The sequence below is a fragment of the Leptonychotes weddellii genome, chromosome 5, assembly GCF_054177405.1.
Source record: "Leptonychotes weddellii isolate Sample4059 chromosome 5, ASM5417740v2, whole genome shotgun sequence".
NCBI classification, from domain to species: domain Eukaryota; kingdom Metazoa; phylum Chordata; class Mammalia; order Carnivora; family Phocidae; genus Leptonychotes; species Leptonychotes weddellii.
In genome coordinates, this window is record NC_138373.1 from 148,759,216 (window position 1) to 148,780,142 (window position 20,927).

Consider the following 20,927-nt stretch of genomic DNA (forward strand, 5'->3'; position numbering starts at 1 on the left):
AGTTAAGTCTGTTCTGTCCTCAGAGGAACCTCCATGAAGTATTAATAAGAAAAGCAAGTGTCAGATTCATTTGTGTTTTATGCACTGTAAAAATACACGTATTCTACATACTCCGCGTGAATGTTTCCATGACTGTGGCAAAGGGGATAAAAAATTTCCAGTTGTTCCTCTTCGAGAGTGGGAATGGAAAAGAAGGGAAGAGAGATGATGCTGCTGGAGAACGCTGAGTTTTGCCAAATCTTTCTGTTTTTCAAGCTAGGTTGGGTATCTGGTCGTGAATTTTCGCAAATTTTAAGCATTGCCAAGTAATGAGGAATCTACAACGAAAAAAGGTATCACCCTTTGGGTCTAAGAAAACATCCTTGAGTCGCAAGGATGGGACGATTTCGGGCCCAGAGATGACTTATTTCTGACTCATCTCCAACGTCAGGAGGGTGTGTGACAGGGAGGGCTGGGCGCAGGGGGCAGCGGGCTCCCGCCGGGAGCGACGACGACTTCTGGAGCCCCCAGGCCTTCCAGGCCCTGGCTCTGCAGGCGGCCATTTTCCCAGAAGACTTGTAAAAAGGCTCGAGGGGTGTACACGGAAAGCCCTCGCACGCACTCGCCGCCTGGGCCCGGGAGGCTTCCCCGCCGCCATCTTTGCGCCCGCCGCGCCGCCGCTTCCTCCCCGGTCGGAAGTTTCGCGCCAAATCGTCCGGCCTGCAAAATGGAGCCTGGAAGGAGGCCAGGGGCATGACGTCATGCGCCCCGCAGCCAATCCGCTCCGGTGGTCTGCCCGGGAGGCGGTGCTCGCGGGCGCAGAGCGGTCCAATCGCTGGCTGCGGGACCCCGGCGAGCCAATCGGGGCGCAGCGGCTGCGGCGTCCGAACGCGGCGTCTCGTTTTTCCCGCGAAACTCGGCGGCGGAGTGTGGACGTCCTTGTGTGCCTGGACTTGCGGGAACGGGGAGGTGAGACCGGCGGGTCTGGAGGGGTGAGGGCCGGGGAGTGTTCAGGCGTCCGCACTTGAGGGCGCAGCAGGGTGGGCAGGGTCTCTCTTCTGGGAGGGCCGGGGTCCCCCCGCCCCGCGTTGGGAGCGAGCCCCCGGCCTGCTCCAGCTGTTTGTCCCCGCGCCAGGCGCAGTCATGTCGGGCTTCGACGACCCCGGCATCTTCTACAGCGACAGCTTCGGGGGGGACACCGCGGCCGACGAGGGGCAGGCCCGCAAATCGCAGCTGCAGAGGCGCTTCAAGGAGTTCCTGCGCCAGTACCGAGTGGGCACCGACCGCACCGGCTTCACCTTCAAATACAGGTGCGGGCTGGGGCGGGCCCGGAGGGAAGGTGGGCATGCACTCCCCCGGGTGAGGAGCAAGCACACCCAGTGCGAACACGCGTCTGCACTCAGAGCCTTCTAGTGTCCTAGAGCACGGATGGGGACACGGGCGCAGAGAGGTGAAGGAGCCTGTCCTAGGTCTGAGGATTTGGGTCCCAGCCGCAGCTTCATCCTGGCCGCACCAGTTGTGATATTTGGCTTTGTACATTTTATACCTGAAGTTAACTTTTGAGTGGCCACCTGTTGAGTGGGCCCCTAATAACCATCTAGAAGTTCTTGGGCCCTTTGGTTCTTTATCCAGGACTCGCTCTTCACTTCCTCCTTGTTGTTGTCCTGTGTCCTGTCTCTGTGATGCCTCCTAAACTCAAGTTCTCTGCGTGTGCAAAAGGTGAAGATGGTTGTCAGGATTTATTTCACTTACGCGTTCGTTCCAGTCTTGCAACTTCTGTTGATCAGCACCTGCCGTGTGCCAGGCACTGTTCAGGTGCTGGGCTAACCACTGAACCCGCTCTTAGTCATTGTCTAACCTGTGGCATCATGCCAGATCCTCGTAGGCCCAGCCTCTATCTCTAGCACCTTAAAATGCAGAGAAAGGTGAATTTGTGGGTCCAGGCTTGGGCGCGGCCAATTATTAGCTGAGTGACTTCCAAGTAACAGACTCTCTGTGTCATCAGTAAATGGACGTCAGCAGTTCTGCCTCCCGTTTATTCATGTACCAGCTGACATTGGCCATGTGTGTGCCAGGCATTGTGTCTAGGCACTGAGATACGGAGATGAAGAGACTCCGTACTCCTCACTCTTTAGAAGCTCAGAGGTCAGTGAAGCTCCTGAGTCAGTGGGGGCAAGGCATAGAGGTCAAGAGATAAATTACAAGGTGACAGTTGCCTCAAAGGAGGAACATGAGGGAGGGCTTCCAGAGGAGCCCAAGTTGACCCTCGGCTGAGAGAAGAGTTTCAGGTGTGGAGGGCATTTCCGATAGGAGCAGTTGCATGTCTGGGTGGAGAGGTATGGGTGGCCTGTTAATAGCAAGGTGCTTTCTGGGCCAGGATGGCCATTTCGTGTGGCCCTGGCACATAAGGTCGGAGGGGATAAGGTCTGAGATGAGTCTGAGGAGAGGCCTCTGCGTAGCATAGGTCAGTGGTCCCTAAGTGTGTTTTGGGACAATAGTCCCATGGGATGCTCTGTAAAAAGTCTATCTGGTGGTCGATAAGACAAACACACTGTTATCTGTGGTCTCCAAGTTTGAGCCTTGTGCTTTGTTAGTCTCTGAGAGAAACTAAAAGGCACCAGGGGGTCCTGCAGGGAAAGAACGGAGTCTCCCAAACTGACCTGTGCACACAGCCCTGTCTTTACGTGTTGAAATCGCCTTCAACCATCTTGTGGACTGTTTCCATGGAGCTGTTTTTGGAGGGTGCCTCTATGGGCAGCTGGGAGCCTCCGCAGGGTTATGTCACAGAGTCGCCTGGAACTCGATGTGTGTTTGGGAAGAGGAGTGGGAGTAGTGGTGGTAATGGTGTGGGCAAATTTGGGGTGCAGGTGCACTTCAGCCAGTGTTGATCTCCTCTTCTCTGCACCCTGCCCTGCCCCCACCCTGCTACCTGCCCACACCAGGGATGAGCTCAAGCGCCATTACAATCTGGGGGAGTACTGGGTCGAAGTGGAGATGGAGGACCTGGCCAGCTTCGACGAGGACCTGGCCGACTACTTGTACAAGCAACCGGCCGAGCACTTGCAGCTGGTGAGTGGGACCCCATCCTTGAATCCCCCAGGTTCCTGGTCCTGTTCTGGTCACCAACAGTTGTCGCCTTCCTCTTCTCCAGCTAGAGGAAGCTGCCAAGGAGGTGGCTGATGAGGTGACCCGGCCCCGGCCCACGGGCGAGGAGGTGCTCCAGGACATTCAGGTCATGCTCAAGTCGGATGCCAGCCCGTCCAGCATTCGTAGCCTCAAGGTGGGTCCACTTAGAGGCTGGTCGGAGGGTGATGGTGGCTGCTGCATGGTGTGTAGGAGCTTCAGGCCCCGGCCAGACCTGAGTGCCAGCTGTGTGACCCTGAGCAGCTCACTCAGCCTGTCTGAGCCCGTTTCTTCCCCGGTAAAATTAACTCACTGGACAAGTGAGTTCCTCCTGTTGGCAAGGCGTTGAGTCAGGTCATGGAGAAACGATGTTGAACTAAACAACAAGTTCCTGTTCTTGTGAACTTTATATCCTCCCAGGAGGTGTGTGTGGGGGGGGAACCTGAGTAAACCAGTGAATGTCACCCGTGATGGTTGTAGATGATCGTAAGTGCAGTGGAAGAAATTGGGGTCGGGGGGTGGCCCTCTGGGCAAGACAGAGAAGGCTTCCTTGGTGGAGAACCACCTGAGCGGGCAGACAACTGGGAGAGCACCCCAGGGAGGCGGAGGGTAGCCCTTGCAAAGCCTGAGGGGCGAGGAGGGCTTGGTTATGTTCAAGGCTGTGTTGAAGAACAGCCAGCGTGGCTAAAGAGTGATTGGGAAGCAGGAGGGGTTGGCAGAGCCAGCTGTCATCCAGGTGTTTGTTTTCTTAAAGGTTTTATTTATTTATTTGAGAGCCAGTGCAAGCGAGCGTGAGCGTGGGGGGGAGGAGCAAGGGAGAGAGACAAGCACACTAGATTCCCCACTCAGCACAGAGCTCGGAGTGGGGCCTGATCATGACCTGATCCTGAGCTGAAAGCAAGAGTCAGTCGTCCAATCGACTGAGCCACCCAGGGGTGCCCCAGGTGTTGATTTGTTTTAATCGACAAATACTAAAGGCTGCTACGCCCCAGGTGCTGGGCTAGACCCTGACTATAAACAGACGGGACTTGGCTTCTCACAGAGCTTATGAGAGGAGAACCAGGTAAGGGACATTGTGATGGCTTCAGGAGCCATGTACAGTCATGAAGAAAAGAGAAGAACGAGCTAAACGTGACAATGGCCGAGGGAGGTAGATGGTGGTCAGAAGAGGCCTCCGATGAAGTGATGTTGGAGTGAGTCTGAGTAATGCGTCGTCAGCTGCATGACAGCCCAAGGGAAGAGCATTCCAGGCTCCGGGAGAAGCAGGTGCAAAGGCACTGAGGTACGGACAGTGGCATGCTTCATGGAATAAGAAGCAGCCAGTGTGACCGGACCCCAGTGAGCGTGAGGGTTGGGGGAAGGGGGGAAGAGGCCTGAGGGCCAGGGCCTCTCCAGCCATGGGAAGGAGCTTGGATTCTATAGGAAGCACAGTAGGAAAGCAGCAGATGTTTAAGTAGAATGGGCCGACTCCATTTGCAAACAGTCCCTCTGGCTGCCATGTGGAGAATTGATAAAGTAGCAGGAGAGCAGTGAGCAGGAAGTGATGCTGGTCAGGACGTTGGTGGTTGTCGCGGGGCTCTTGTTAGAATCTAGGCAAGTGATGCGCATGCCTGTGCTCGGCACGCTCCACAGTGGGGCCCGAGTGTCACCCACTGAGCTAATGGCACCTCCTCGTCATGTGTTGCACCCAGAGGGCATGCTGTGGTCTTTGCTTGTGTCCCCACATCCTGCAGCTCTTTTGGGGCCCCTGTCAAGCTGCCTTTGTTTTGCACGATGGCAGGTGGTTCCAGAAGCAGGGCGGTGGGCTCTGGAGCTTGTGAGTTTTATCTGTCTTTCCAGCATGAGGGAGGGGCTCCGTGACGATGTTTGGAATCAAGTTCAGTGTCACGCGTTTGCCTCTCTGTGGAAGTGGCATTGGACCTGCTTTGGGGGGCCAGCTGTTTGGTTAGGGAGCCAAGCCTCAGCTCCCCCCAGGGACACCTTCCTACTCTCAGACTCGTTGGAGGACACAGTGAACGGCCTGTTTCAGCTGATGGGTTTCCTGTGATCTGGGAGGATCCCCCTCTAGAAGGATCACTTGTCGGGATGGCTTGGAGGGGCTGAGGCAACCCCGTCCTTTCCAGCTCGGGATTCTGGAGTGCCAGGATACCTGCAGCTTTGTAGCTTGTGTTCTAAAAAATCATGCTCTATGGCAGCTCCAACAGTTCTATGTCCCTGGGTCATGGCAGGCACGTCTGCCCTTACGTACTGCAGAGGGGGCCAGCCTCCTTCCTTCTCCACCCACCACGTCCCAGGCTGCATGAACCCGTAGCCTGCCTGTCCCAGAGAAGCCCCTGGGAATGGGAAGAAAGTGATGAAAGGAACTTTTCTTGTGTTTTGTTTTGTCTTATGGAAAATTACACATAGAAGTAGAATAGTGTAATGCATCTCATATACCTTCACCTGGGTTTAATGGTTAACGTTTTGCTTTATTTGCTATTTCTTTTTCTTTTTTTTTGGTAAAGTACTTTTTTTTCATTTTTTTAAAAGATTTTATGTATTTATAAGAGAGAGAGTATGCGTGCCCACGAATGAGGGAAGGGGCAGAGGGAGAGGGAGAAGGAGACTCTCCCCGTTGAGCGCAGAGCCTGATGTGGGGCTCGATCCCAGGACCCAGAGATAATGACCGGAGCCAAAGTCAGACACTTAACCGACTGAGCCTCCCAGGCGACCTTGCTAAATTTTAAGTAAATTACAGAAGTGCCACTGTGTCCCTAAATACTTCAGCATGCGCTAGAAAAAGATTTTCTAGAAGTGTGGGTTTTTTTTTGTTTTTGTTTTTAAATTAAGTAGGCTCCACGCCCACTGTGGGGCTTGAACTCAAGACCCTGAGATCAAGAGTCACATGCTCTTCAGACTGAGCCAGCCGGGCACCCCAGAAAAAGAGATTTTTATCATAATCTCCGTTGTCCCTGTCTCCCTTTAACCAACCATGCTCTTGATGGCTCTGTTGCAGTCGGACATGATGTCGCACCTGGTGAAGATCCCTGGCATCATCATCTCGGCGTCCGGGGTCCGCGCCAAGGCCACCCGCATCTCCATCCAGTGCCGGAGCTGTCGCAACACGCTCAGCAACATCGCCATGCACCCGGGCCTGGAGGGCTACGCCCTGCCTAGGAAGTGCAACACGTGAGTGGGCCTTGCCGGGCCCAGCGGCTGGGGTGGGGGGGTGACGTCTGGGGGGAGATGGGAAGGGGGAGGACCGGCCTGCAGCAGGGCATGTGTCCCGTGGGAGTGGCACAGGCCCGTGCGCTGGGGCTCAGGGCTGGTGTCCTCCATTGGCGAGTTCTGTCCCCACCAGGACTCCCAGACAACCTTTGTGGGGAACCCAGGGTTGGGAGGGAAAAGCAGTCCAGCAGAATGAGTCTGTCTGGAGGCTTGCTGGGGTGGCCGGCCCAGGAACACGGCAAGCTTGTGCATTTACACATTGCCGTGGACCACGTTTGCTCTGCAGAGGCGGGGAGTATATGGCCTCTTGGCTCCTAAGACCGGATGTTTGCTCTTTGGCCCCTTACAGGAAATGAGCTCCACCCTTGATCTGAAGGCCCTGCCCCCTCTCTCAGGCTGCTCCTTGGCCTCTGTGGTCCCCCTCAGCTTCCTAACCTAAATGTTGCAGTGCCCCGGGGCTTAGCTACGCTGCTTTCTTTCTGCACTCGCTCCCTGGGTGATCTCGGGCTTTAAAGATGGTCCACATGCAGAGGACACTCACACATGTGTCTCCCCTGAGCTCCAGGGTCGGATCCGGCTGCTGGCCGGCAGCCAGGTATCCCCATGTAGGTGTCCAGTGGACATTGCAGATTTGAACGCACCCCACACAGACCTGACCTCCATCCCACCCCCAGATCTCCCCTTCCACAGACCCTCCCCTGCACCCCAGATGGAAACACCATCTGTTCAGGTGCTCAGGCCCAAATCCTTGGTCTCAGAGTGTTTCTTCCTACTTGCATCTAGACAACTGAGAAGTCCTTTTGGCTCTGCTCCTAAGATTGCACGTAGAGAATCAGGCCCTTTCTCACCACCTGGGCACGTCTGCCTTGCTCCATGCTGTTGTTCTCCCTCACTTGGAGTGGTCGTCCCCCAGTCTCTTCTCCACCCCGCAGCTGGTGGAGAGGACTCTTTGTCCTGCAGGTGACCCAGTCATTTCCATGTCATCCAAAGTCAGGCGCTGTCCTGGCGTGCACGGCCCTCCTCCCTCTCTCACTGCCTCCCTCCTCTTCCTGCGATCACTGAGCACACTTCTGGCACAGAGCCTTTGAACGTGCTCTTTCCTCTGCCCTCTGCAGTCCTCGGTCTCACTTCCGTCAGCTTTCTCTTATGTCACCTCCCAGAGGTTCCTCCATCTTACACTCGGTGCACGCATACCCTGTCACTCTTCCCCACCCACCCGACAGCATGGGGCACTGCTGTCATTCTGTCACTCAGCCATTTGTTGGCTGGTTTTTTCAGTCTCCCCGGCGGCCCCTGACTAGAATGTGAGCTCTGTAAGAGCAGGGACTTCTGTTCCTCCTGGGTCCCTGGCCTGTAGAACAAGGTCTGGCACAGAGTGAGTGCTCTGCAGTAACACTGCTATGGTAGTTGAACTTGACTTCATTACATGGAGGTAAAAAGAGGCCTAGACCCTGAGAATGGTCTGTAGGTGCCCAGACCCTCACCACGAGATCCTGGGATTTGAGTGGGGGTTTCGTGAGGTCATTGGTGATTTGGCCCCTCTCCCTGTGGGGACACTGAGACCTCATGGGGGTTCAGAGTGTGACCTGTCTGTGTCCCATAAATTAATGGAGGAGCCAGGCCTGGAGCAGACCTCCCCACTCCTGATCTGGTTCATGGTCCCCCACAGAGCTGCCCTCCTTTTAAGACCCTTGTTCAGCTTATCCCAGAGACCCTCAACTTGCTGCTGGCCGGATCTTGTCGCCGACTCCTGGGATGGACTCCCTGGGCTTTGGGTTCTCAGGGGAGCTCTGGTGACCCTTTCTCCTCCCCACCCCCGTATAGGGATCAAGCCGGGCGTCCCAAATGCCCACTGGACCCATATTTTATCATGCCTGACAAGTGCAAGTGTGTGGACTTCCAGACTCTCAAGCTGCAGGAGCTGCCTGACGCAGTGCCTCACGGCGAGATGCCCAGACACATGCAGCTCTACTGTGACAGGTGAAGCAGGCAGGGGCCGGGGCTGGGGCTGGGCATCCGCGGGGGCGGGTGGCCCTGGCCGAGGCCCGGTGAGCACGGTGGGAGGAGAGGAAGGCTCGGTCAGCAACACTTGGTTCACTGGAACACCGGTGCTTCCCGTACGTTTCCGCTCGCTCCGTCTTCCCGAAATCAGCAAGGCACGTAGTCCCCGCTGTGCAGTTCCAGAGCCCCCTGGAACTCTTGAGAGGTTGATGGCTTCGTGAGCTTGGAGCCCGGGCCCTACCCGGAGAGTCCCTACAGCTGCAGCTCGGAGAGCCTCTGCTTGTCTGATGCCCCTGCCCCGCCTGTGCCCGGGGCTTTCTGATAACATCGTTCCTTGGATTTTGCTGACCGGTTGGGAAGGAGGAGAGGTGCTCGGCTGGGGTCTGGTCCTCTCGTGGCCACCTGGGAGGAAGGCTTGGAGATGTGACCGGGGTGCCGCAGCTGGATGTGCTTGCAGGTGTTCTGTGCTGCGTGTTTTCCTGAGGAGTGGGTCCAGAGCTTTTGTTAGCTTTGTCAGTGACAGTGGAAACGTGGAGGAGCCGGACAGGAGCAAGTTACATGAGCTGGCGAAGGCTCGGTTTCCTCAGCAGTAAAACGGGCGTGAAGACCATCCTTAACCTCTAGTTAGGCTGCTGGGAGATGTTAATTGGAAAATGCACGTGTTTCGTACCGGTCTTTAATACGATTAAGTACTTGATGTTTGTTAGGTTATTCTCCAGGTAGTCTAGTCTAGACGTAAGAGGTGGTATATGGGAAGGGGCTCCTGGGAGGAGGCTCAGTCCTTTAAGTGACCGACTCCTGATTTCGTGAGATCGAGCCCCGTGTCGGGCTCCGCACTGGGCATGGAGCCTGCTGAAGATACTCTCTTCCCGTCTCCAAAATAAGAAAAACAAAGTGGTGCATGGGAAGGGGCGCCCTAGGATCCTCTCAGGGCTGAAACTGTGACAGTGACGCTCCTTTGTGGGATGTGACTCTGGCATGTAAAGCACGTGTGGTCTGTTTCCTCACTTGATCCCACTATATGAGCAGGTCCGGTTACTCTGTCGCTGCCCCCTCCCCTTCCCTCAAGCTCAGAGAGGTACGGTGACTTCTTTGAGGTCACGCAGCTTCTAAATGGCAGAGTGCAGATGCGTGCACCAGTGTCCCTTCTGTGCCACACTGGTTCTCACTGGAGCGACTTGGAGACTCCTTGTTGCAGTGTCTTAGTTTTGAAAAGAGGACGTGGACGTCCAGAGGCAGGATGTACCCGAGCTCGTGGAGCCCCGAAGAGGCAGAAGTGGTGGGGGGGGGGCCCTTGCAGAGAGGCCAGGGGGCCCGAGGAGGAAGGCTTCCCCCGAGTTGGCCAAGGGGAGCCCCGTGGCGAGTCTGGCAGCATATATGGGGATGTGGCTTCTGAAGGCTGGGGTGGCTAGCACCAAGCCTCTCCTGGGGCCCCAACCGGCAAAACAAAAGAGCCCTTGAGGGCAGGGAAGGGTCAGGCCACCACCATGAGCAAGGGTGCTGAGCACCATCCTGTAGGCAGCTGAGCCATGCATGCTTGGAGGGGGGCCCTGAGGGATGGAGAGATCTGGAGTACAAATGCTAAGGTGGACGGTGAGTGTGACAGTGTGGGTGAGAGGGTCAGGGATTCGCTGTCCCCCCCCCCCAGGCTCTCACTTTGTTTCTCCCTCCTCCCTGTCTCTTCAGGTATCTGTGTGACAGGGTTGTCCCTGGGAATAGGGTCACCGTCATGGGCATCTACTCCATCAAGAAGTTTGGCCTGACCTCCAGCAGGGGCCGTGACAGGGTGGGTGTGGGCATCCGGAGCTCCTACATCCGTGTCCTGGGCATCCAGGTGGACACAGATGGCTCTGGTGAGTTAGCTTTGGGGCCCGGCTGCGCTGTACCCTGGGCTGAGCCCCTGCCGTCTCTCTCCGGGATTATGGTCAGGCCTCCTGGTCTCCCTGTCCCCACCCTTCCCAGTGGTCCCTGAGGGCCTCTACGATCTGGCCCTCCAGCTCCTCACACCCCCCTTCCCCTCACTCCCTGGATGGTGAGCACAGGCCCACTCCTGGCAGGGAGACCTGGGCTCTGTCTCCTCAGGCTTATGCCGTCTGGGCTCTGAGGCCCTGCCTTGCAGGGAGCCCTGACCTGGCTGGGCAGGGTCTGCCTCACACAGCACTCACGTGCCCTCCCTCCCTGGCCCACCCAGGCCGCAGCTTTGCCGGGGCCGTGACCCCTCAGGAAGAGGAGGAGTTCCGACGCCTGGCCGCCCTCCCCGATGTCTACGAGGTCATCTCCAAAAGCATCGCTCCATCCATCTTCGGGGGCACAGACATGAAGAAGGCCATCGCCTGCCTGCTGTTTGGGGGTTCCCGAAAGAGGTGGGGTTCCAGTCCCACCAGATCTGGGGTGGGGGGTGACTTGGCCCATAGCAGGATGGCCGCCAATGGTCAGGACTTGAATGTTCTTCTCATTTTCCTGGGACCCTCAGCCTTGCCTGCTACTTCCAGGTCCTTTCCCCTACTCTGAGGCTTGCTGTCAGCCGGCTAGTGGCTAATCCATGCTCTCCTACCCGGAGGGATCCCCTCACCCGAACTAGGGGTGGATGGGGGAGGGGGGCCAGCAGCTGCAGTGGGGAGAGCTCTGGGCTTGGAGACTGGAGACCAGAGATTAAATCTCTGCCACTTTTTCCTGTGTGACCTTGGGCGAGAGACACTCCCTCTCTGGACCCAAGTTTCCATGGGAACAGGGCAGGTGAGAACCTGGTCCTCGCAGGACAGCCCATGTTGTGTTGAAACGAGAAAGTAGTAGAGCTAGGGAAGATAACGTTACTAGTAGCTACCACATACTGGGCCTCACTGTGCACCCGGCCTTCTTGCAAGCGCTTTTGTGTGTCTGACACCCAGCCAGCCCTCACAGTCACCCTCAGAGGAAGCTCTGACCAAGTCCACTTTGGAGGTGAGGAAGTTGAGGCATGGAGAGTGAAAGGGACTTGCTGAGAGGCACATCAGTGGGGCCAGGATCCTGCCCGTCTGGTGCCGGTCGCACTGTGCTGTGCACGGGCTGCTGGGGGCCCCCCCTCTCCTTTCTAGCCACAAGGGCTATCTGATCAGACCCTTAGCGTGTGTGCCCCGGCCCTGAGTGCCATGTTCTTGGCTGTCCCTGGCCTGGAGGCAAGTTCTCTCCTCCATCGTTACCACGGGTGCGGCTGGGGACACGGCTCTGAACGAGGGTCTCAGCCCAGAGCCCCCGCCTGCCTGCGGCACCGAGGCTTGTGATGAGGGTTGTGGGGCCCACTGCCAGCCCTCCCCGTGACCGGCCTGAGTCCCAGCCTGGCCCACCTGCCTGTCCTCCCCCAGGCTCCCCGATGGACTCACCCGCCGAGGAGACATCAACCTGCTGATGCTGGGGGACCCGGGCACGGCCAAGTCCCAGCTGCTAAAGTTTGTGGAGAAGTGTTCCCCCATAGGGGTGAGTGCCTGGGGACATGCCGCTCCGCTCGGCTGCCCCCTTAGGAGGGCAGGCTGCAGCCCAGGCTACCTGGTCCCTGGGCTTTCCGTGGTGGGCCGGCTCACCAGAGTCTCTTCCTCGTTCTTCTTGGCTGCGGGTCAGGACGGCACAGAGAGGAGGAAGGGGACCAACAGGTGTGGGGTGGTTTGGGGTGGTGGGTGGAGCGCGGCCCGAGAGGCGGCGTGGGCTTTGGGTCTCAGCCTGGCCAGTAGCTAGCTGGCTGCCGGCCTTGAGCGGGTTGCCTCATCTCCCTGAGACTCCATTTATCCACCTGCTAAATCAGGACATCGGTCAGCACCTGAAGATCAAGGACCAGGCACTGCTTGCAGCGCATTGCTTTGGTTTACTGGCCTAACGTTCCGCTCACTGTGCGGTGGGTGCTGTGACCCCTTTAAATAAAGGAGGAAACTGGGGTACAGAATAGCTCAGTCTTGCCCAGGGTCCCACAGCGAGTAAGTGCAAGCACAGGGATTTGACCCCGAGTGTGTGGTTGGTGGGGTCCTCTGTGCAGTGATCGGTGGGCCTGGGGGCTCAGAGTGGGGCGAAGATGACCCAGCAGGACAGGGCTGTGTGGGGGGAGGTGTGGTCTGGGGGATCAGAAGTGCCAGGTGTTCATGCCATAGCCGCGTGATAGAGACCCACGGATGCTGCTATATGGGCCATGGGGGTGGTGTCCTGTTTTCTGGCTGCCCTGGTTAAAAACTAAAAGGAGCAGATGAAATTAATTATAATATTTTATCTGAAGTGTTACTGTTTTAGCCTATAGGTTAATAGAACACCACGGCATGCTTTACATCGTCTTTCTTGAAGCGCTGTTGAAGGCGTGTGTGTTTTACACTCTAAGCCCACCACCACAACTTCCTCACCTCCAACTTCCTCACCCACTTGCCAGGGTGGCGGCTTGTGGTGCGTGGGTCTGTACAAAGACGACAAGGGACTGGGGAGGGGGACGCTTCTCCTTAGGAGTCAGGAGTCCCCATCCCGGCCCTCAGGCCTCCTGGAAGTGTGGCATTCCTCTCCTCTGGGCCGCAGTTTGCTCATCTGAGAGCGGGCCCCTGAGCGCTGCTTCACAGGGCTGTGGTAGGGCTCAGCTGACCGTGGACGTGGACGCCCCCTGGGGGAGAACCTCCAGGCCAGACCGGTGCCCAGGGCGGCCTTCCCACCCGAAGGGAGGAGCACGGGTTCTATTCTGGGCTCGGCAGCCAGCTTTGATGCGTGACCTTGGGCAAGCCACATCAGTCTGGGCCCTTGACTCACTGGAGCTGGGTGATGTCCTGATGCCACCCTCCCCTCCCCCATCCCCCAGGTGTACACCTCTGGGAAAGGCAGCAGTGCGGCTGGCCTGACAGCCTCAGTGATGAGGGACCCCTCGTCCCGGAACTTCATCATGGAAGGCGGAGCCATGGTCCTGGCTGATGGGGGGGTCGTCTGTATTGACGAGTTTGACAAGGTGGGTCTGACGGTGAGGTGGTGGCCGAAAGGTGGGTGGCACCTTGTGGTCATGGGGCCGGAGGTGTGGCCTCCTGGACTGGGACAGCAGAAACTACCTCTGACTTGGAGACTGGTGTTCGGTCCTGGGCCTGTCATTAGAGGGAAGTAGTTGAACCTCTTTGAGCCTCAGTTTCCCTATCTGGAGAGAGGGGAGAGGAGAGCCAAGCCCACCTGGCTCATTGTCACCAGGGTGAGAGGCCACCTGATTCCTGCCATGGGCCAGGCATAGAGTAGGGACTTGGGACCGGTCGCTACTGTAGGTCTCCGGCTGCCCAGCTCTCCCGCCCCCTTGCCCAGGCCTCACAGACGTTTCTGCCCCACACAGATGCGGGAAGACGACCGAGTGGCGATCCATGAGGCCATGGAGCAGCAGACCATCTCTATAGCCAAGGTGAGCGGCTGCCGTCCGGCCTGGCCCGGCCACGTGGAGGGTGCTGGCCCGGGGCCGCGATCGGGCCCTGGGCTGGGCCCGGTTTGCCCCGGTCTCTGCTGGCTGCAGCAGCCGGCCTGTGCGAGCGTGTGCATGGGAGAGACTCGTGTGTACGTGGGAGACACGCGTGCCCAGGGTCTCATCTCTCTTGTCTGCTCCCCTCTCTCTGCCTCTCAGGCTGGGATCACCACCACCCTCAACTCCCGCTGCTCCGTCCTGGCTGCCGCCAACTCGGTGTTCGGTCGCTGGGATGAGACGAAGGGGGAGGACAACATCGACTTTATGCCCACCATCTTGTCCCGCTTTGACATGATCTTCATCGTCAAGGACGAGCACAATGAAGAGAGGGATGTGGTGCGTCTGGAGCTGGCTGGGGCTGCGGGAGCCAGGTCCACAGTTCTGGGGGAGGGTAAACAAGGGGCTTGGCCCAAAGTCCTGCCCGTCAGACTTGCCTGTAAGCAGGCAGCCCAGGGCGGGTTGGGGGGGGCGGCTGCGGCCAGCAGGGAACGCTGGACTAGGGGTCCAGAGTCCTGCCTCCTGCCGGGGCTGTGCTGTGCAGTTGGGTAAATCATTCTCTCCCTGGGCCTCAGCGCCTTATATACGAAACAGGGGAGTTGACCTTTGCAAGTGGTGGAACCCCAGCTCCGGTCAGAACGTCTCTGGAAGGAACAGAATGGCTTATGTAATGGGCAAGCCTAGAGGTGTGAGGCCCACCTGGATCCGGGGCTTGATGGCCCCAGAGCTCTCTGTTTCTGCCCCTCCGCTCTGCCTCCCTTGCTGGAGACCTATTCTCAGGCAGCTGATCTCCTTATGGCGGCAGATAAGGCCCTGGCAGCTGTGGGATTTTGTCTAATCAGCTCATAGCTCACAAGGGAAGGGGCCTCCTCCTTTCCATGAGTTCTCACCCTCCCTCCCTGCCTGTGCAACTTCTGTGTTGGGACCTATGCTCAGGAGGGCCTGCGGGCTGACCCAGTGTCCCCTCTGCGCCCCCAGATGCTGGCCAAACACGTCATCACTCTGCACGTGAGTGCACTGACCCAGACCCAGGCCGTGGAGGGTGAGGTCGACCTGGCCAAGCTGAAGAAGTTCATTGCCTACTGCCGAGCGTGAGTCCTGGACGCGGGCCCCACGGGAGTGGGGTGGCCCAGCTCTCCTGGGGGACAGAACCCTGAAGCCTGGGCCTGCCTCTCACACAGGGTGCCTGAGATGAGGCCCTGCTTACAGTTTCAGCTCGGCTCCTTTGTGACCTTGCACAGGTTGCTCTGTGGCTCTTGGGCTCCGTTTCCCCATTTGCTAAAACAAGGGTGTGGGAACTAGAAGGTCTCGCCGACCCCCGGGACTCTCCCATGCAGGGAGGCACTGCAGTGCGGACAGTGTGGCTGCGGGCTCTGGGTAGCGTCCGCCCCCACTGTGTGACCTGGGCCAAGTCGGGTGACCCCTGAGCCTCGCTTTCCCTGGACTGGTGTGGCCTGGGGTTTTCCTGAGGACTGCACAGATGATTGAGAGCTTGGCAGAGCCCTGCACGGAGGAAACATTCAGGAAATGGCAGCTGCGACTTCTAGTCTTTTTTGTGTGTGTGAGTGCGACTTCTAGTCTTGTTTCGCTCCCACATTGCCGATAACAGTAACCATGAGTATGGTCACCGTTCTGTGCCAGGCATTCCTCTGAGTGTTTCACGTGTAACTGAGCTTCCGCCCTGTCCTGAAGCCTTTGAGGGTGCTGTAGTGAGCCATTCTACAGGTGGGGCTGAGGCAGAGAAGTGGAGGGAAAGAAAGGTTAAGTGACTCGTCCAAGGTCCTAAGTGGGAGGGAGCAGAGCCAGGATTTGAACCAGGGACCCGGCCCCAGAGGCCGTGCTGTTAGCCCCAGCGCCGAGAGCCTGCACGCGCCCTCAGCTGTCTCTTGTTGGAGGTGGACACTGAGGGCAGGGAATCTTTGAGAACCCCCCCAGTGGGAAGTGAGGCGCTGTATTCAGGTGGCTCCTAAACTCACCCCCTCCTTTGGGGTCCCGAGCAGTGCGCTGCCCAGCAGTCCTGGGTCCTCGTCCTGGTTCTGAATCTTTAGGGCTCTGTCCTCAGGGGCTTGGCCCCAGCTGTGTCTCGCCCCACCTTGATGCCAGGTCCTGGGCGGCCTTGGGGAGTTGACTCCCTCCTTCCGGCCTCTGTCTTCTCATCCTCAGGATGAGGGTGGGATTAGGTGATCTCAACATTCCCCTTAATGAGTGACTGTCACTGGCTGGGGGACACGGTGGGTGCCCCCAGATTCCTTCCTGGCCTCATGACAGCTGCCCCCCACCGTCCTGCAGGAAGTGTGGCCCCCGGCTGTCGGCAGAGGCTGCAGAGAAACTGAAGAACCGGTACATCATCATGCGAAGTGGAGCCCGTCAGCATGAGCGGGACATCGACCGCCGCTCCAACATCCCCATCACCGTGCGGTGAGCAGGCGCAGGAGGGCCGGACCCAGGCGGGCTGGATGGGCCTCAGTTTACAAAGCAGGGTGTGCCTAGCAAGCCCTGGGCCAGGGTCCCTTGCTGACCACAGTGTAGGCCCGTAGTATGGGCTGTTGGCCAGGGAGGCTTTTGGGAGTTTATATAAACAGTGGCCTCTCTGATTATATGTACGTCTTGGCTTGTTTTAAGGTTGAGAAAACCTGGAACCCTGTTTTGTGACTTTTGTCTGGCCTCCCTCATTGCAGGGAAGCCTGAGGGTGAGGGAAGGGTCCAGTCATGGGAGTTACGAGACCTGGCTCCTAGACTCTGGCCTGTTGTGTGACAGCAGGGAAATTGCTTTCCTTCTCGGGACCTGCTTTCATAGTTCTTAAACTCCTCTTCTTGTGAGTTTATACAGTAGAGTATAGCGATTAGGAGCTTGGACCTACCTGGGCTGCATCCTGCTGCCAGCGCTGATGAGTTAGAAGTGAGTTTGGCTGTATGTAATGGAAAACCCAAATAAAGAAGAGTAAACAAATTGGAAGTTTCTTTCTCTCTTAGGGAGTCTTCGAGGGTGGGTGGTCCAGGACTGGTGTGATGGCTCCTCAGAGTCATTGGCACCTCGGGCTCGTCCTCATAGTCCAAGGTGGCTGCTGGAACGTCAGCCCTCACCTCTGTATTCCAGGTGACAGGAGAGGAAGGAGAAGAAGGGCCTATCTTTTCAGGACATTTCCTGAAATCCCCACAAAACGTTTGAACTTAGAACTTCTCGGCCACACCTTAGTCACATAGACGCACCTAGATGTAGGAGAGGCTGGGAAGTGTGTTACAGCTGGGTGCCACGTGCTGGAGTCAAAATCGGTTCCATTACTGAGGAGGAAAGGGAGACGGGTCATGGGGACTGCAGGCAGGCTCCCCGTGGCCTTCCTACGTTGGGCAGGCACCTCCCTGACAGTAGCGCGGGTCGGGGGCGGGGAGTGAGCTGAGGCCACCCCGTCGCTCCCGTGCAGGCAGCTGGAGGCCGTCGTGCGCATCGCGGAGGCCCTCAGCAAGATGAAGCTGCAGCCCTTCGCCACGGAGGCCGACGTGGAAGAGGCTCTGCGGCTCTTCCAGGTGTCCACGCTGGACGCTGCCATGTCCGGCACTCTGTCAGGTGAGCAGACGCGGGGGCACGGACCGAGGGTCCCGGCTCGGGGTCCCGGGGGGCCGGGCGGCATCCTGGGGGCCTGGAGCATTGGTTGCTCCTGTGCGGTTGCCCAGCGTCTCTGAGCTTCCTCTTGGCGGTCAGCCACCCTTCCCCGTTCTGCCCCCAGCCGTTTTCCTCCCAGATGAGAAGCAGCAGCTTCTCTTCCAGACCCTTGAACACAACCGTCTGGACCCCGTTAATCGTTAAGGATTGTAATTTTGTCATTGTCTGAGAACGCTAGCACTCTGCTTGTGACCTCATAACCATTTTGAGCGCTTCCAAAGCTCTTTCCCTCATTTGACTTCCAGCTGCCTTCCAGAAGCCAGCTGGGCACTTAGAAATAAGAGGGACACTCAGAGGCCTTTTTGTGGTGCCAGGATGGCCGTTTGCTTAGCTAGAATGCAGCTCTCTCAACCCGTAGGCCAGTGTCGGTCAAACTGCTGTCAGTCCCACTACCTGCTTCAGGCTCAGCCTTCCAACAGATTTTTCTGGAGCACTCACTGTGTGCCAGGCTCTCCTGGGATAGATCCATTCCTTCACCCGGTGGGGTGTGGTATTTGCCAGACGCTGTTCCAGGTATTGGGGTGTAAGAGGGAATAGATCTCCAAGTCCCTGCCTTGTGGGCCTCTCATTCTAAGTGGGGGGAGAGAGAGCAAAGGCAGATTGATCAGGTTCAGGCAGTCAAAAGTTGGGGGGCGGGATTCTGGCAGGCCAGGTGTGTTGGAGGAGGATTGGATGCCTCTGCATCAGGGGGTTGGTCAGGACGGCCTCACTGCGGAGGGGACATAGAGGCAGTGGTGTGAAATGAGGACATAAGGCTCTGTGTGTGTGTGGGGGGGTGGGGGATGTAGAGAACCTTCTAGGTAGAGGGAAGGCTCAGTGCCATGCCTCCAAGGAGGGGGCAGTCTTGGCAGGTTCGAGGGCCAGTGTGGCTGGTACCTTGGGTGGTGAGACGGATCACTCCCACCCTCCCCTTGGCGAAGATTGTCTCTGCCCAGGAGGGGATTTCTGTCCTGTGAGACATTTGCCAACGGAGAGCTCTCTGGGATGCTGATGCATGGAGGTCAGGTGTGATTTGGGACAGTGGAATTTGAGTTGGGCCTTGTAGGCTGTGTGGGAGTTTGCCTTGCAGACCCCTTTCAACCTGGAGCCTTGAAGTCCGTCCCAGTGGCTTCACTGACTATGCCCCACCCTCTCCTTAGCTGAAACCCCAAGGTATCTATCTGTAGGCCTTGGTCACCCTGCATCAGTAGTTGGAAGTCAGGAGCCTCCTGCTGGCCCGGGCTCCCTGGGGCGCCTTGCCTCCCTCCTGTGTCACAGGGGGCTTCAGCTGTCTGAGATCTGCTTCTCCTGGAACTTTGTCCCTGCTGCCTGACCGGCCAGAGACATGTGTTCCCACAAGTCAGCTCCTGTCCCTCCTCAGAGCCCTCTACTGGCTGCTCCCCCAGAATCAAAGCAAAACCCGTGCCATGGCCTAGGGGTCCCCAGGAGCTGACCCCTGACCCCTGGTCTGGCCACGTCCCTAGCCCCTGGACTGTGTTTTGAACGAAGTCAGGTTTCTGCCTCCCTGCCTTTGCACCTGCCTTTCCCTCTGCCTAGAGCATCCTTTCGCACAGGTGTGCCTCGTCCCCTGGCTTCAGGGCTCTGCTGAGCCATCTGCTCAGGCCTGTGCTATCCCCCACATGTTCCCCTTCTTTGAGCTGTTTCTTCTTCTTTTTTTTTTTTTAAGTTTTTCTTCTGAGTCCTCTTTCTTGGCCCAGGGGCCTTGTCTCTCCAGGCCTTTGCCCCACCACGGGCAGACTGAGATCCGTGGCACCCCGTTCCCACCCAGCTGTCTCTCTCTGCCCACAGGGGTGGAGGGCTTTACCAGCCAGGAGGACCAGGAGCTGCTGAGCCGCATCGAGAAGCAGCTTAAGCGCCGCTTTGCCATCGGCTCCCAGGTGTCCGAGCACAGCATCATCCAGGACTTCACCAAGCAGGTAGGCCTTCCCTGGGGCCTGGAAGCGGGGCCGGGGGGCGTCTCCTGCTCACTTCCGTAGCCTGCTTCCCACCTCCCCAGCAGCCGTGTCCTGTGGCTCAACAGACAGGCCTGGGATGGGGACAGGGCAGCTGTTTCTTGTCCTGGACCTGTTCCTGTCATTCGTTCCCTAGGGACTGCTTCAGTCTGGGGAGGGGGCACTTATCTGTCCCATTAGGGGAGAGGACAGGGGGCTGGCGTTCTGGTAGAACCACAGTCAGGCTCCCCGAGCCCTTCCCATCGATCCCTTCCCCCACTGCCTGGCTTTTATGGGGCTGGGGGCGGGGGCAGAGCCAGGAGAGTGAGCCGTCCAGCTCCTGGAGGACAATGCTCTTGACCCCAGAGAGAGAGGAGTGGGGCTTTCTAGATGCTGTGGAGAACTGCTTCTGTCTTTAAAACCACAGGAACAGTCCACCAGTTTCTGGTTTCAGCTCCTCTTCATGTACGTCATCTTGCTTCAGTCTTCAGAGCACTTTCGGGCAGTAGGTGGGACTACGCCCATTCTGTAGGCGAGCAGACCGAGGCTTAGAGAAGTGTAGGGTGTCAGGAGCTTGGGTTCTGGAGTCAGGTGGACTCCGTTGAAGTCCCAGCTCTGCCACTTAATTGCTGTGTGACTTTGAGCAAGTGACTTCGCCTCTCTGCGCCTCAGCTCCTCCCCTGTAACACGGGAGTAATCAGCGGACTAGCCGCACGGGGAGGGAGTGAGTTGATGTACAGAACAGTGTCTGGCATGTTGTAGGTGCTAAGGACGTGGGAGCTCTTCTTAGGAAGGACGGAGACGGGTGTGAAGGCGTTTTCTAAACCAGAATGTTCTCTGAGAGCAGGGAGGATAGGAGAGCGCAGAGGGTGAGCCAGCGGGGTGTTCTGGGGTCCCCTCGGGAGGCACGCTCCCGCATCTGGCCTTGTGTCCGTAGAAATACCCGGAGCACGCCATCCACAAGGTCCTGCAGCTCATGCTACGACGGGGCGAGATCCAGCATCGTATGCAGCGCAAGGTCCTCTACCGCCTCAAGTGAGCCCCCGTGGCCCCACGGACTTGCCCAGGCCTCCTGCACGCGTCACACCCCCCACCCCCCGGGGAGCCTCCCCCACCCCCCACCGCCTCAAGTGAGCCCCCGTGGCCCCACGGGCTTGCCTAGGCCTCCTGCGCGTCACCCCCCCACCCTCCCGGGGACGTCGCTGTCCTCGCCACCAGCGTCTTGAACTGCCCCCTGCGCTCCACCACCCCCCCCCAGTGCAGGGGGCCCCAGCTGCCCCCCGGAAGGCGCTTTCTGCCTGCCTCGCTGCCTCTGGGCATCTGCTTCTGGCGCAGGGCCAGGAGATGTGCTTTGGAAGACTGTGGAACTAATAAAGCCGTGGTGTGTGTGCATGCTGTGGGCTCTGCGCTGGGGAGCCTGTGGCTGCCCCCGTCTTGCCGTCCCCACAGAGCAGGTGTGGGCGAAGGACCAGCCTTGCAGCCGGCCTGAACGGGCTTTCTGAACTGCGTCTGCCACTCGGGCTCTCGGGTGAGGCTTTTACGTTCTGGGCTCCGTGTTCTTGAACCGGTCCGTGGGGCTGGTGCGGCCAGTTGCTGG

General features: G+C 58.1%; 1 protein-coding gene across 3 annotated transcripts; it reads left to right on the plus strand.

The window, feature by feature from the left end:
• Positions 1-802: 802 nt before the first annotated feature.
• On the plus strand, positions 803-20,722 carry MCM5 (minichromosome maintenance complex component 5). Of its 3 annotated transcripts, XM_081822378.1 has the most exons (18): positions 803-948; positions 1,115-1,289; positions 2,922-3,048; positions 3,131-3,259; positions 6,098-6,270; positions 8,134-8,289; positions 9,997-10,163; positions 10,502-10,673; positions 11,652-11,763; positions 13,109-13,252; positions 13,619-13,684; positions 13,901-14,077; positions 14,717-14,829; positions 16,028-16,156; positions 17,161-17,303; positions 19,188-19,315; positions 20,268-20,397; positions 20,493-20,722. In XM_081822378.1, the coding sequence occupies exons 2-17, from the start codon at positions 1,123-1,125 to the stop codon at positions 20,367-20,369; spliced, it is 2,205 nt and encodes a 734-aa protein (XP_081678504.1). In that variant the 5' UTR covers positions 803-948; positions 1,115-1,122; the 3' UTR covers positions 20,370-20,397; positions 20,493-20,722. The 3 variants fall into 3 exon arrangements, with proteins under 3 accessions (XP_081678504.1, XP_006745654.2, XP_081678503.1); XM_006745591.3 differs by having other exon boundaries at positions 20,268-20,722; XM_081822377.1 differs by lacking the exons at positions 20,268-20,397; positions 20,493-20,722 and adding an exon at positions 20,093-20,218.
• Positions 20,723-20,927: the final 205 nt, after the last annotated feature.